Source organism: Rana temporaria, chromosome 8 (genome assembly GCF_905171775.1).
Source record: "Rana temporaria chromosome 8, aRanTem1.1, whole genome shotgun sequence".
NCBI classification, from domain to species: Eukaryota; Metazoa; Chordata; class Amphibia; order Anura; family Ranidae; genus Rana; species Rana temporaria.
In genome coordinates, this window is record NC_053496.1 from 143,040,138 (window position 1) to 143,055,033 (window position 14,896).

General features: G+C 41.0%; 1 protein-coding gene across 1 annotated transcript in view; it reads right to left on the reverse strand.

Moving 5' to 3' along the window:
• Positions 1-829: 829 nt before the first annotated feature.
• The window catches only part of LOC120909133, a 62,022-nt gene continuing 47,955 nt past the window's right edge, over positions 830-14,896 (reverse strand). The window contains exons 5-8 of the mRNA XM_040320806.1: positions 8,344-8,449; positions 3,863-4,075; positions 1,614-1,770; positions 830-1,538 (exon numbers count right to left, since the gene is read on the reverse strand). Coding sequence (XP_040176740.1) covers positions 980-1,538; positions 1,614-1,770; positions 3,863-4,075; positions 8,344-8,449 — 1,035 coding nt within the window. The 3' untranslated portion in view covers positions 830-979. The remainder of the gene's footprint in view (positions 1,539-1,613; positions 1,771-3,862; positions 4,076-8,343; positions 8,450-14,896) is intronic.

The following is a 14,896-nucleotide window of genomic DNA, read 5'->3' on the forward strand; positions in this document are numbered from 1 at the left end:
TACAGTCAAAGTGAACTTTTGACCTTGCCCTTCAAACAACTTTTTCATAGCCAAAATATCTTCACACCGGTGCAACTTGTTCTAACAGTTCCAAGTCGCACCCCAGTGTCGGCAATGGAACTGTTCATATCGTTGTGCCTCATGAAGCAGGGATTACGAAAACAAGGTTCCTGCACTACTTTTTACTGATTTCATTGCGTCTTTCATAGACTTTTGTTAAATGAAGCCACAATGAAATCAACAGTGCAAACCTCACTGATTTGCAGCTTTGAAATCTCACTGAAGTAGCGCAATTTCAAAGCTGCGCCGCCGGTGTGAATGGGGGCTTACTCTATTTACCTTTCTTAACACTGTTGCCATTTGGGTATAGGTTCACTTAATCTAATTTTGAGAACACTTTTCTATTGTGAGACTGAGAAGGGTATATGAAAACCTCTAGTCAGGAATAGAGCCATCGCATCCTCTATAGCCTGCCTGTAATGCTGTCAACAGAACATGTTAGGTTGGAGAATGTGTATGAATCATTTCTGAAAGCTCAGTAGTATGCAAGACTGCAGAGAAACTGACAGGCAGTTGAGAATTTCTGGCCTGCAAAATCACAGGTTCAGGATTAGGTTGTTCATAATAAAGCAAGTGAACACCAAAACACTGGTAGACGTGTGGTGCGTAAATACATTTTTACAGTATGAGATGTAATACTGTAGTAGTGTCTCCTGCATGCAATTCTGTGCTAGATTTCCAGAGCCACTAGTAATAAATGATGACACATACATATATATATTGAACCTTTTTTTTTCCCCCTTTTTTTTTTTAAATAAAAAAATTACAGGAAAAAAATAATTTAAAAAACACAGTGGCCTATTTACAAGTTTTGAAAGCAAATGTTGCATGAGGTGTGGCAGAGCCAAAACAAAAATAGGGAGGTTGTAAAATAGCTTATGGTGGATGTAGGATAAGCAATGTACATCATGTACAATGGTTATGAATTATGAGGATGCATGGGGGATGGTGTTGTAGTGTAGGAATCATGTGTGTGCGTCTCTGTGGTCAATAAAGAGGGAGGAAATGAGGACGAGTTAGAAGAGGGATAGGTTGTAGAAAATGACGATACAGGCATTGTGGCAGGGGCATATATAGCTTGATGGACCACCTGCATCAACTGAAACTTGACATGAGGCAGTCGTTCTGGAGTAATACGCCGCATGTCATCTCCTAGGGATATTAGGAAGCTGGAGATGCTTTCTTCTTGGCGGGCTGGCTCACGTTCACGGGCTTCTCGCAGTTGATCCCTCATCTCCCCCAAGACGGACATTACTTCTGCTGACAGGGGGTCGGGAAAACTGACTTTTTTCTTTGGCACTTTTTTACCCCGCTGCTGTGAAGATGGTCGCAGGATTTTCTCCTCTGTTGGGATGGCGATGCTGACTGAGGAATCGGCCTGTTGGGAAGGCTCAGTCTCTGCTTCTTCCTCGCCAGCAGCCTCAGCCACAGGGATGGGCATGCTCTCCTCGCTTTCCTCTTTGATATTTCCAGATGTTCTAAAGACAGAAAAACAAATCATAAATGGATGTTTTATAAAGCTCAGGTCAGTGAAAAAAAAACACACTACTTACTTTCGTGTTGTCATTGAAGCCTTGAGGAACTGTAGCTTCTCAAAAAAACGATGAATTCTCACTTTTTTGGCAGACCCAGTCCTCTGAGTGCTTAAGGCATTAAGATCTCTCTTGAAACGGTCTCGCAGACTCTTCCAACGGATTTTTAGCTGGCGCTCTAAATAAAATAAAATAAAAATTGCCCACTATACATGCACATACATAATCACTGTGATACCCAAGGATACTGGCAGAAAGAAGACTTTTTTTTTTTTTTTTTAGCACAGACTATTATATATGAATGTGAAAAACAGGAGGGGATTGGGTTGCGCTAGAAAAATCAACACAGCCTGACCATTGTGCGTATAAGTGTATGAATAAAAAGCTGAATAATCCAAAATATCATATATAGAAATTAAGTGAAAATTATATATATGTGGAAAAATACATAAAAAAATAGGGCTACAAATTAATTGCAAAAAAAGTCCCTATAAATATAAGGCTGATATCATATGTTTAGAAAAACAATAGAGTTCAGACATCAAAAAAGTGAAAAGATTGTCCAATTTCAAACATAATCCAAACAGTGAAAGGATGAAAGAAAAACCAGTCCGCCACTGATTCAGATAAGTGTTGATTGAAAGGAGGAATTCCTCAGGGTCACCCCAGGGGAAAGGTAAGTGAATGCTCTTACCAGACATGTTGGACCCCCTGTTAGATGGGGTCAAGAAGGCATATGTATCCACCCGATCCAAAGATGGGAGATCACAGGGACTGTAGGCTCCTCGGCTTCCAGCAGATCCTCACCCAGTCCGTGCAGGTAGCCATCTCCTCGGAGCGATCCGCTCTAAACTCAGTATTCCACAGGGAAAGAAACCGGAGGCTCGAGATAGTGAAGTACCAGAAAAACTGGGTTTATTAAAAAAGTGTAACATATACACTGAAAAGATTTAAATTTGCCGGCAGAAAAATTACATAAAAAACAAAACGTACAACCGTGCTTCCGGGGTCACGTTAACGTCAGTGCGTGGCTCCGGAAGCAGTGTATATGTTACACTTTTTTAATAAAACCAGTTTTTATGGTACTTCACTATCTCGAGCATCCGGTATGTTTCCCTCTGTGATTCCCTGTGGGATACTGAGTTTAGAGCGGATCGCTCCGAGGAGATAGCTACCTGCACGGACTGGGTGAGGATATGTTGGAAGCCGGGGAGCCTACAGTCCCTGTGATCTCCCATCTTTGGATCAGGTGGATACATATGCCTTCTTGACCCCATCTAACAGGGGGTCCAACGTGTCTGGTAAGAGCATTCACTTACCTTTCCCCTGGTGTGACCCTGAGGAATTCCTCCTTTCAATCAACATAATTTTCACTTCATTTCTATATATGATATTTTGAATTATTCAGCTTTTTATTCATACACTTATACGCACAATGGTCAGGTTGTGTCGATTTTTCTAGCGCAACCCAATCCCCTCCTGTTTTTCATCTTGTTACATGTATATCACATGTTTTTTAGGTGTTGCAGCTTGATTTATTAATTTAATTTATTTTCATCTATTGCACTTATCAATTTTTACACTTCATTTATTTCTGTAGCACAGTATATTTCTCCTTTGTTGTTTATATATGAATGTGCTCATCTGCATTGCCAAAGGATAACCCATTAAAATACATGCGCATAGCCAACATGGCAGCTTAGGGGTTAGTGCTGGTTTAATTCCACCAGTAAACTATGTGGTTGATTTACTAAAAGGAAATGGGCTGCTCACACATTGCTAGGGAATTTTCTTAGTTTAGTGAATGAGGTGAAGCTCAGCCAACTTCCACGCTACAATCATGTGCAAGCAAGATTACTATTTTTTTTCCTTTTTTTTGCCACATTCACTAAACTAATGGAAAATTACTTCATAAAGTGTGAAGTAAATGACCCATTTTCCTTTTTAGTATTTCAATCAAAAGTAGTATATCAATCTAGTAGGGTAAATAATGTCTGATTAATACTAGATTTCCTAAAACTAGAATATGAATAATCTGAACATTTTTGTATGACTGGTCATAAGCTCACTGGTCATAAGCTCTTCTAGAAAACAAATGGATATGAATGGTTCTTTGTACTCTGCCTAACATGCCAGTACTTCACAAATGCCATTAGTAAAACATTACACGTGAATAATGGAACTTTTTCCCATAGTCTATTACCATGTATTATTATTATTTTTTTTATAAATGATAAAGATGCTAATCTGCAAGCAAAAATGTTACGCACCTTGTAGCTCTCGCTCTTTTCTTGACATAGTGTGCCAATGTGGGGTCACTCGACGAGTCACTTCAACCCAAGCCTCCTTTTTCTTATAGCAGTCACTGTAGGATGCTAAGGAAGTATCATACAGCTCTGGATGTTCCTCTATAGCCCGGATTAGCTCTTGGACATTAATGTTTCTCATCTTGAATGCTGTTATTGTCCTAGGCATACCACCATCTGTAAAATGGTAACCACAGTATCTCTATGGTCACCAGGCGGGGACTGTGGAATTTGTACCACATAAAGTAGGTCTCCAGAAAGGATCAGATGCAGCCTCTGCCATTTATTTAACTGTGTTAAAAACACTCTCTACAAATTTTTGCATTAAAATACATATAAATAACACAGCCTACCTACCAATGACATTTGTTTTGAACCTTGTACCGCTTAAGTACACCAGGTTAGCCAGCTGTAACACAAATTTTGATTTGAAAGTCAGGGATTCTCAACACCAACAATCAATGTCTCTCTGCAGTCTATGGATACCCAGATGTTCCCAAAATATTTGTTTAATGTCATGCTTTACCTCCATCAGTCTATAGAAATCATTAAAAAAACATTTTGAGGGAGCCTGCACAGCATATGACTGGCAAGAGGCTGCATGTCTGCCTTCTCAAAGCCCTGTTTAATCTAGCAACAGAACAATATATATGAAACTGGAAAAAAGGTAAACTGTAGAGCTGCATTCCCCTCTTTTGGAAACAGATGGATATGAATGGTTCTTTGTACTCTACCTAACATGCCAGTACTTCACAAATGCCATTAGTAAAACATTACACGTGAATAATGGCACTTTAGCCATTTGGTTGAAAAAAGTGACGGAATTTAATAAGCTGGAGGACCTGGTCGCCATAGAAATAAGCCTCCCGGAAAGTTTGTTTACTCTAAAGGGATTATTACAAGGCTCTGCTGAGCTCAATCATCCATGTTGGAAGCTGCACCGCTGGGTCTTTCCTGATCTGGGTGGAATGAGTGGTTCCCTCTCTTTGTTGCCCTATTCCTTACCACTCCCCCCCCTTTTTCTCTCCATCTTTCCATCCTTGCACTGCTCCCTCTTTTTCCCTCCTATCTTCGTTGTTTTTTTTAGCCACTATTTTTGGAGTTCTTACGTTTACTTACTTTCTTACTTACGTTTTTTCACCAGATAAAATATTGCACGGGGTACAGACTCCCTACGGTCTGGTTGTCTGGGTTACCTTTTTACATGCATCTGCCTCTTTAACCAGCTAGTATCTCCCTATTCCCGAGTCTCATTTGCATATGTTCGATTTCTGGACATGTATGCCATATAATTTCTGTATTTTCCGTGTGCTCTCAATAAAGTATTGATTAAAACAATAAAAAGTGAAAGTAAAAAAAAAAATCTTGGGTTGTCGCCAGAAAGGTAATAGAAGGAGGAAATCTTCCAATACACTAGTTCTGGTAACCTGAGAGTCCAAGGAATTCCCTTAATTTGCAGAGATTTCTTCTCACTTTGTTTGGTTGTGGGACAGGAAGTGAAGAAAAATCTATCCAATGGGACAAAAATGGTTAAAAACAAAATCCGAAAGGGGTCATAACCCTCCCTTACTCTATCCAAAATAAAACATAAAAAAAAATTGCCTATAGTTTTACTCTAATATCTAAGGTCAACATGGTTATATGCAAGGATTAGGCTTCATACTTGACACATGCGTGTGAAAAACCGAACATACTGGCTTTGGTGTTAAAGTCACAGTTGCAAAAAAAAAAAAAAGCTTGACGTGGGATCAAACTTGAATCCTTGCATTCCACTACCGATTACATTTATTAAAAGCCAAGTTTACCTTTTCAAGCAGCATTTTACTTTTCATAAGTAGAAGAAGCCTTTTTCTGCTCAAGCAATCCCAATGTGCTTACCTCTTACTTACAGTACATACCAACAGGAAATGTAAGCATTTGACAGCTCTACCTAAAATTCTCTCCTGCTTTTCCAATACACGAGATTCATTTGTAAATTTGAAATCCACTTCACTGAAGGTCCCCAATATAATACTCATGAAACCTGATTTCTGTGGCCCCCCACTACCTACCCATAACATTGCATCACATTTGTACTCTACTAGTGTATGCTTATATTGACAAATTTATTTATTTTACTATAATTATATCATCTGATTAGTTAAAATGAACCTGTCACTTTAACAGGCCCATTGAAAGTGAATCCTTATTAAAAACAATGCATTTTACAGGAGACCAGGCATCATAAAATGCTAAGGCATTAAATTTAAGTTTTGCCACCTGCCAATGCAGAGCGCCCTTAGATTTGACCATGCCAATAACACAGCCATTACATAAAAGCGCTGACATCCCCACCTGCCATGTGGCTATGTACAAGCCTATTAATAGTCTGCACATGCACCAGCACTGTATTTTGGGATACAGGTGAACCACACCTGCACTTGAAGTGTTTTCACAGCCAATTTGTGTGGCTCCAGCGGTGCACTACAAGGACAGACAGTAGAACTAAACATCAGCTGTAAAGGCGTTTAACAAGATTTGTTTTTGTTTTAATTAAAGCGGAGTTCCGGCCACAATTTCACTTTTTAAATATAAATACCCCTGTAATACACAAGCTTAATGTATTCTAGTAAAGTTAGTCTGTAAACTAAGGTCCGTTTTGTTAGGTTGTTACAGCATTTAGACACTTTATAAAATAGAAATTGACTGGGGCCATCTTAAGTGTGGGCATCATGAAGCCAGACTGTATGACTTCCTGCATTTCAGCCTTTCAGATTTCGCACATGCTCAGTGCTGCACAAGCAGTGTCAGATCAGGTTTCAGCACCTGTGCTGTCCAAGTCACATGATTCTTTGAGACTGGGGAGTGCACAGACTCCTGGAAAGTTACACCCACTACATTCCCAGGAGTCTGTGCGGTGTAGGTTAGGAAGCATTAAGCGCCTAGGTGCATGAAGTGGGAAGATTAACTATTCTGCCTAGCAACAACACTTTGAAGGCATCTAAAAAAAAAAAAAAAAAAAAATTCGTAAAAGACTAATGACATTTTTTTAAAACTACTGATGTAATGTTATATTTATGGGTGGAACTCCACTTTAAGGCCAGAGCTAAATACTGGGCACCATGAGGCATCAGATATAAATCTTTTAAAAAAGTCTGCTTTGTGCAGCTGGGAGCACCTGAACTTTAGGGGATGTTACTAGGAATCCTCAGCTTTCACACAGATTCCCCACCTCCCAAAAACCTACCTTGTGTCAAAATACTGTAAGGTCATCTCAACATCAGAAACTGGAATGAGGGTTTGAGAAGATGGAAAGGCATGAGTAGACACCTTACTGACCACAGGGTTTGGCCATACAGCAAATTGTCTATTTGGGCCCAGTCCTTATTTCACCCGATATGCCCTGGCCAAATGTCTATGGAATGTAATGCCGCGTACACACGGTTGTTTTTTTGTGATGAAAAAAAGACTACATTTTTAAAAACGTCATTTAAAATGACCGTGTGTGGGGAAAACGTTGTTTTATGTCTTCTGAAAAAAAAATTCGAACATGCTTCTATTTTTTATGTCGTTTTTCAAAACGTTGTTTTTTGTGTCATAAAAAATGGCCGTGTGTAGGCTAAAACAACGTTTAAAACGAAGTTTTTAAACCCGCGCATGCTCAGAAGCAAGTTATGATGCAAGCTTGAATGAAACAGAGTGCCGCCGTACGTGCTGAACGTAACCGAGCTTTGCTAGAGCATTTTGAAAAAACGATGGTGTGTAGGCAAAGTAGTTTTTTTAAAATGAAGTTTGAAAAATTTCGTTTTTTTTCATGCTAAAAAATTACGTTTTTTTTCCATCACAAAAAAACGACCGTGTGTACGCGGCATAAGAAGTGCCAAGCTAATACAAATGATAACAGTGCTTGAAAACCTAAGGGCCCTTTCACACGGGGCGGATCAGTATTGATCCGCCTCCGTGTGTCCGTAAGCTCAGCGGGGATCGCTCCGTATATCTGAGCGGGCGGCTGACAGGGAGGTCCCCGCACACTGTGCAGGGACCGCCCTGTCTTTTCTCCGCTCTCTCCCATGGGGGATTGGATGAACACGGACCGTGTTCATCTGATCGGATCCGCAGACGGAAGAAAAAATAGGGTTTTCTTCCGTCCGCAAAATCGGATCTTTGCGGAGGCGGGTGATTACAGGTGTCAGCGGATGTTTATCTGCTGACACCCGCAATCACATAGGGACCAATGTATGTCCCTTTTTCATCCGCAAACAGATGGATGAAAAAGCGGACGTCTGAAATGGGCCTAAGATGACAAGGGTTTTCTGGGTCAATTATGAAGGAATGGAACAATTATCAGGGTGGAAGCCCCTCTACCAAACACAGGTCAGCAATATCAGCTTGAATACCTGATATTTGATTGTAGAGCCTAAACAAAGAAAAATATGCGCATGTCCTCTATTTTTAGCCTTACTCACCTGTATTGATATCTGGAGAGAAATCATCTTCATCAATCTTAAGACGGTCATTATGGGCACGGAGTGCTGGATCTGAATCAACCACCACAATATTTATGTCTTCCTCCTAAAGACAGACACAAAGCATAATTTGAAAGACTTTCCTCTATCAGTGAATTGCTCTTTTGTGCCTAGTGTCCTACTCCTGTGGGTAGTGCTATAAAACCCATTGTCAAGATTCAGAAGAGCTGCATCTGTCAATGAACGTAAGAGAAATAAGTCTGATGCATGGAGGTCCCACTTTGCAACTTGATAAGTTCACCTTTAGTAACATGTTCAATATTCAGTACCATGTTACTAAAGCAGCAGCCCTGCACCTCCCCGATCCCTCATTGTGACTGTGGGTGGGGAATCCTCTACCCCACCCATTGTCACAGTTTAAAAACAGCCTGGCTATGTATCAATGTATTTCCAAAATGAACAAGGGTACATTTCCCTACACACCAATTGCCACTGGTATAAAATGTAACCTTTATTAAGGATATTTTAATAAATTGTATATAAACTGTGTATTTTTTACTTCAAGGGAGAGTTCGATTGAACAAGTGTAGATGATGGTCAGTAATTATCAGAGGTGAAAAGAGCTCTGCAAACTTGACCTGTCTCTCCCAATCTGAAAAAAAAAAAAGAAAAAAAAAGAAGAAGAAAGACGGCTCTATAAAAACGTACAACCCCTAATCAGACAACAAAACCTATACAGGGACCCCACTCTGCAACCAAAGAAAGGGGGGAATTTTCCCTGCAAAAAGCACAACACTAGAACCAAGAGGTGCAAAACTTATCCAAAATTGTGTAAAAGCAATTGCATAAACCATGGCAAGAAAACACCTGCCTTGTAAAAAATAATTTCTCACACAATGACCTCTATAATAATGGAGTAGTGTGGGTACCATTGTGTGGTTTGTATGATTCCTAAATAACTGGCATCCCTAGACCAATCTTGCAGTATAGAGAAAAAGTATTTCTTTAGAATGGTCTCCAAATCTTCATGCCTATGAGGTAACCTCTCTCTTTCCAATAGGCTGGCTATAGTGACCTATAGAACTCTGGAGTACCTCAACTCACTGTACCATTTCTTGTTGATGGGCTAGGAATAAATAACTGGAATCCCAATCAACCCCAACAATCTTCTAGTATAGAGATCTCAATAATGTTACTATATAGGCTGGCTATAGGTACCTATTATGGTACTCTGGAGGAACGTAATTCCTCTGTAATGGTCTCCAAAACTACCTTCCCATCAAATAAACTCTCTCTATCCAATAGCAACTAAATTGTTAGGTCTTGCTGCCTCAAATCTTGCAGATTGTAAGCTACTAGAACTCTACTAAACCATCAACTACCAAAACATAAATCAAACTTCCCTCCCCATTAAGTATCTGCCGACCTGGCTTTTCTGGCACTTTGTTTATCCACTTAAGGACAGAGCCTCATTTTGAGATTTTAAACTTCCAAACATTATATTTTTTTTTAAGACACCCTAGAGAGTAAAATAGCGGTCATTGCAATACTTTATGTCGCACCATATTTGCGCAGCGCTCTCACAAGCGCAATTTGTTGGGAAAAAAGAAAAAAAATTTAAATGAAAAAATAAGACAAGCTTCAAAATTTCGCCTGCTCGTGGAATGGGGTCACATTTTGACTCTAAATCTCCATAGGTGATGTTTAAAAAATTCTACAAGTTACCGGTTTTGAGTTAGAGAGGTCTAGTGCTAGAATTATTGCTCTAGCTCTAATGATCGCAGCGATACCTCACAGTTTTCATATGTGGGCATGACTTACGTATGCATTCGCTTCTGTGTATGAGCTTAGCGGGACGGGGAGCTTTAATTTTTTTTTTTCTTATTTAACTTTTACAGTCTTAAAAAAAAAAATATATATATGGGTCCATTGTTTAGGGATGAAGGTATGTCATGGGTAGTATCAGACCTGTCTCTCTTTTTCTGTATTTTATTTTCAGGAGTGATTCCATTAACTTGACTACAACTGATGTTAAACTCGCTGGCCTGTAATTGCCAGCTTCTACCTTGCTGCCCTTCTTGTGAATAGGTACAATATTAGCTGTCCATCAGTCATGGGGAACTTCTCCTGCTAGAAGAGATTGATTAAAAAAAATCTGTTAATGGTCCAACAACTATATTTCAAAGTTCTTTGCTTTATTAAGCTTTAACCGAGCCAGTTCATCTGCTACCTCTGTCTACAGAAAATCTAAACATTTAGGCTGCATTCACACCTTGGCGTACCTAATGGCGGCGTTTTGTCTCACGAATTGCGGTGACAAATTGCGGCGTTTTGTACCGCAATTTGCGGCGACAAAACGCCGCGATTGTGAACGCCACCTGAAAAAAAGGTCCGGGACTTGCTTTCAGGCGGCAGGCGTTCGGCGTGAAACATCTCCATAGAGGGCAATGTAAAATCATCCCTCCAGCGTCTTAGGGGCTGCTGCGGCGTCGCGCTTCAGGCGTATATACGCCTAGGTGTGAACAGAGCCTAACAGTCATTACTAAAACCAATATGATTCCCCAACTTGTTATTGTTAGTGCAATTTATTTCTAAGAAAACTGAACAGAAGTAATTGTTTAAATGGTTTGCCACATACAGGTCTCCCGCAACATGTGTTGTGCCCAGTTTTCATTTTAGTGATCCCATTGTATTTTTCCTTCCATCGCTAATGTACAGTTTAAAGTTTTTCTTCTCCTTTCTTAATCGATTTAGCAATTTCCTCCTTTTTCTGTGCTTTGGCAGCACTGATAATGTGTTTGGTCTCCTTTTGTCTATTTTCATACTCGTCAGCTACACTTTGTTTCCTTGAATCTTCTGTATACTGATTTTTTTTACTAACCTACTTACCTCTTTAGTGAATCATATTGTTTTTTCCTTCCATTTATTCTTACCAACTTGCCTGACATATAATCAAGTTGCCTCCAGGGTGGTAGACTTTAATAGTGCCCACTTTCAATTCATTTTTTTTAGAAAATTTCCCCATTTCAGCAAAATTGGTCTTTTTGAAATCGAAGGGCCAGATTCACAAAGAGATACGACGGTGTATCTACAGATACACCATCGTATCTCTGACGTAAACTGGTCCTATCTATGCGCCTGATTCATAGAATCAGATACGCATAGATAGGGCTAGATCCGACAGTGTTACACTGTCGGATCTATTTTTAAATTTAAAAATGGCGCCGGGGGCGTTCCCGCTGATTTACAAGAAATAATATGTAAATCAGCGAGATACGCAAATTCACGAACGTACGCGGACCCGACGCAGTCTTCTTACGACGTTTCCGTAGCGGCGTACCCGTCGTATACTTACCCTTTCTTTTATCAGGCGCAGCCAATGTTAAGTATAGCCGGCGTTCCCGCGTCGAATTTGAATTTTTTAACGTTGTTTGCGTAAGTCGTTCTCGAATACGGACGGACGTCGTTTACGTAAGCGTCACAACCACTGACGTCCTAGCGACGTCAGTGGGAGCAATGCACGCCGGGAAATTTCGCGGACGGCGCCTACGCATTTAAATCGGCGCGGGAACGCGCCTGATTTAAATATGACACTCCCCTAGCCGCGGAATTTGAATTCCGCTGGGGGATTTAGGATCCGCCGTCGCAAGTTTCTAAATCTTTAGGTTTTTGTATATGACTTTTAGGTTTTTGTTTAAATATCAAACCAAAGAGATTGGTGATCACTAGAACCCAAATTCTCTCCCACCTCAACCCCAGACAGTCGATCCCCATTTGTCAATACTAGATCCCTGTACACATGGCCGGGATTCTCGTCAGGAAAAAAAAAAAAAAACGTTTTTCCTGACGAGGTTCCTGGCAAGATTTTCTTGCTGGCCGAGCGTACACACGTACGATTCAAAAGAACTGCCGTTCTTTTGAATGGCACGTACACGGTGACATCATTGACTACGATGAGCATGCGCTCGTCACAATCGATGCCGTCGACGCCATCTTGCTTCACCCTACCTATGCATTGGAAGCTACCGCGCATGCGTCAAAGTCATTTCGAGCATGCTCGGGTTTCCATTGAGGCAGGTAAGTATACACACGCTCAGGAAAACACTGCCGAGAATCGCAACGTGAAAAGAGAGAGCAGGTTCTCTATTTTTCTCGTCTAGATTCTGGGCAGTTTTCTCGACGAGAAACCTCAAAGCCTCGTACACACGCACGATTTGCTTGGCAGGAAAGCTCTGCCAGCAGTTTTCTGGCTGTATCTGGCCGAGAAAACCGTGCATGTGTACGAGGCTTAGGTCTAGAATATGGTCATCTCGGGTTGAGTTTTTTTTTTTTTAACTATTTTAGAGAAACCCCATTCAGTGCTTCCATTACATCCCTGCTCCTGCTTGCACTAGCAGTTTGAGAATTCCAGTTAATGTCAGGCATGTTGAAACCTTTCCCTTCATTGCCATTTGAGTTATCGCGTCATTCAACAACAAGTTACCATAATCTTCAGTCTGTCCTGGGGGTCTGTATACTACAAGATCCCTCTCTGGTTGGACAGACCCAGAGGGTTTCGAGTATGTCATTTGTTTTTTGAAGGAACATTAGCATTATGCTATTTTTGACATACTTCCCTCTTCCCTACTCTGTCATCCCTGTAAAGTGCGTACCCTGGTATAGTCGTTTTCTACTCATTTGAATTCTTGAACCACGTCTCTAACTGATACAGGGTCCAAGTTGTCCCTAGACAGAAGAGTCGTCAGCTCACAAAGCTTGTTGTCTAAACTGAGCATAAGGCCCTGTACACACGATCGGACAAAACTGATGAAAATGGACTGAAGTTCAGTTTCATTGGTCCAAACCGACCAAGTGTGGGCCCCATCGGTCAGTTATCCTTCGGTCCAAAAATGTAGAACTTGCTTTAAAAATCAACCGATGGACGCCTAACCGATAGGTCAAAACCGATGGTTAGTACGCAAAAGCATCAGTTCCAAACCCGAGCATGCCCAGAATCAAGTCGACGCATGCTTGGAAGCATTGAACTTCATTTTTCCGTGTCAGTGTGTTTTATTTTTATTTATTTTCTACAATAATTTTTTTTTATTCTTTTGTTTTTTTATTCTTTATTTATTTATTTTTTCAGCCCTGTTCGGGGGCTTTGGTGAGATATCAGAGGTCTTAACAGACCTCTGACATCTCCCCTTTGAGACAGGGAAAGGGACTAGGTACACATGTTCCCCAGTCCCTTTCTCAGCAGCATCAGCTGCGCTGAAAATGAAAGGACAGAAGACAGCGTCTTCTCTTCATTCATAAACTGAAACATTGTAAACACAGGTTACAATGTTTCAGTTATGTGAATGGACAGAGTCAGTGATCACTGACTCTGTCCATTTGGAGCAGTAAGGAGCCAGATTTACCGGCTCCTACCCCGCTCTCCATCCTGACAATTCCAGGGGGTGGAGGAGGAGCAAGGAAGGGGAGAGAAACACAGGGGGAAAAACGGAGGGATACACGGCGGGATATACAGAGGGATACACGGAGGGAGAGAGAAACACGGGGGACACGGAGAGAGAGAGAAACACGGCGGGGGACATGGAGGGAGGAAGACAAACTGCAGCAAAACGGGGGGGGGGGGCTGGAGGAGGACACGGGACAGTCAGTGGTGATCGTGTGTGGGGGAGTTACAAGCACCGATCACCGCTGATTTTAAAGCAGCTGAAAGCCGCGCGGGGGGGGGGGGGGTGAAGAGAGAAGCGGAGAAATTACTTTTAAATCTATACAGCGGTGATCGGTGCTTGTAACTTCCCCATGCACTGACCGCTGACAGTACAAGTATCGGGTGAAGCATCGGGAGCATTTGCCCGAGTACAAGTACTCGGGCAAATACTTGGTATCGGTATTGAGACAACCCTAGTTCTAGGGATTTCAATTATTTGCTCATAGCCTATTAACAGTCAGTATGAAGAAATGGTACAGTGAGTTGAGGTACCTAAAGTACTATAGGTACCTATAGCCAGCCTATTGGAATTAGAGAGGTTACCTGGCAGGCAGATTTGAAGATCATTATATAGTAATATTGAGATCTCTATACTGGAAGAATTTTCTAGGGATGGCAGTTATTAATTCAGCCAAGAAACAGACAGTGAGAAGAAATTCTACAGGCAGAGATGATTGTAGAAATTTATACAGAGAAGTTTTAGTAGCCAGTTCCACGGTCTATTGATTAGGGTGAAGGAGGGTAATGTTTGATAACTCATTTAGGAATCCTGCAAACCTTTTGGTCCCCACACTATTGTATTATAGCGGTAATTGTCTGAGAAATAATTTTCACAAATCATTTTTTTTATTGCCATGGTTTAGACAATTGATTTGACACAATTTGGATAATCTTTGCACCTCTTGGTTCTAGCATTGCAGGGAAAATTCCCCCCTTTTCTTTGGTTGCAGAGTAGGGACCTGTTATAAGTATTTTGTCTCTCTCCGATTAGGAGGGGCAGGTGTAAGTTTGTAGAGCAGAGCTCTCTTCACCTCTTTTTTTTCACTCTCAGATTAGGGGGGACGTGCAAGTTTG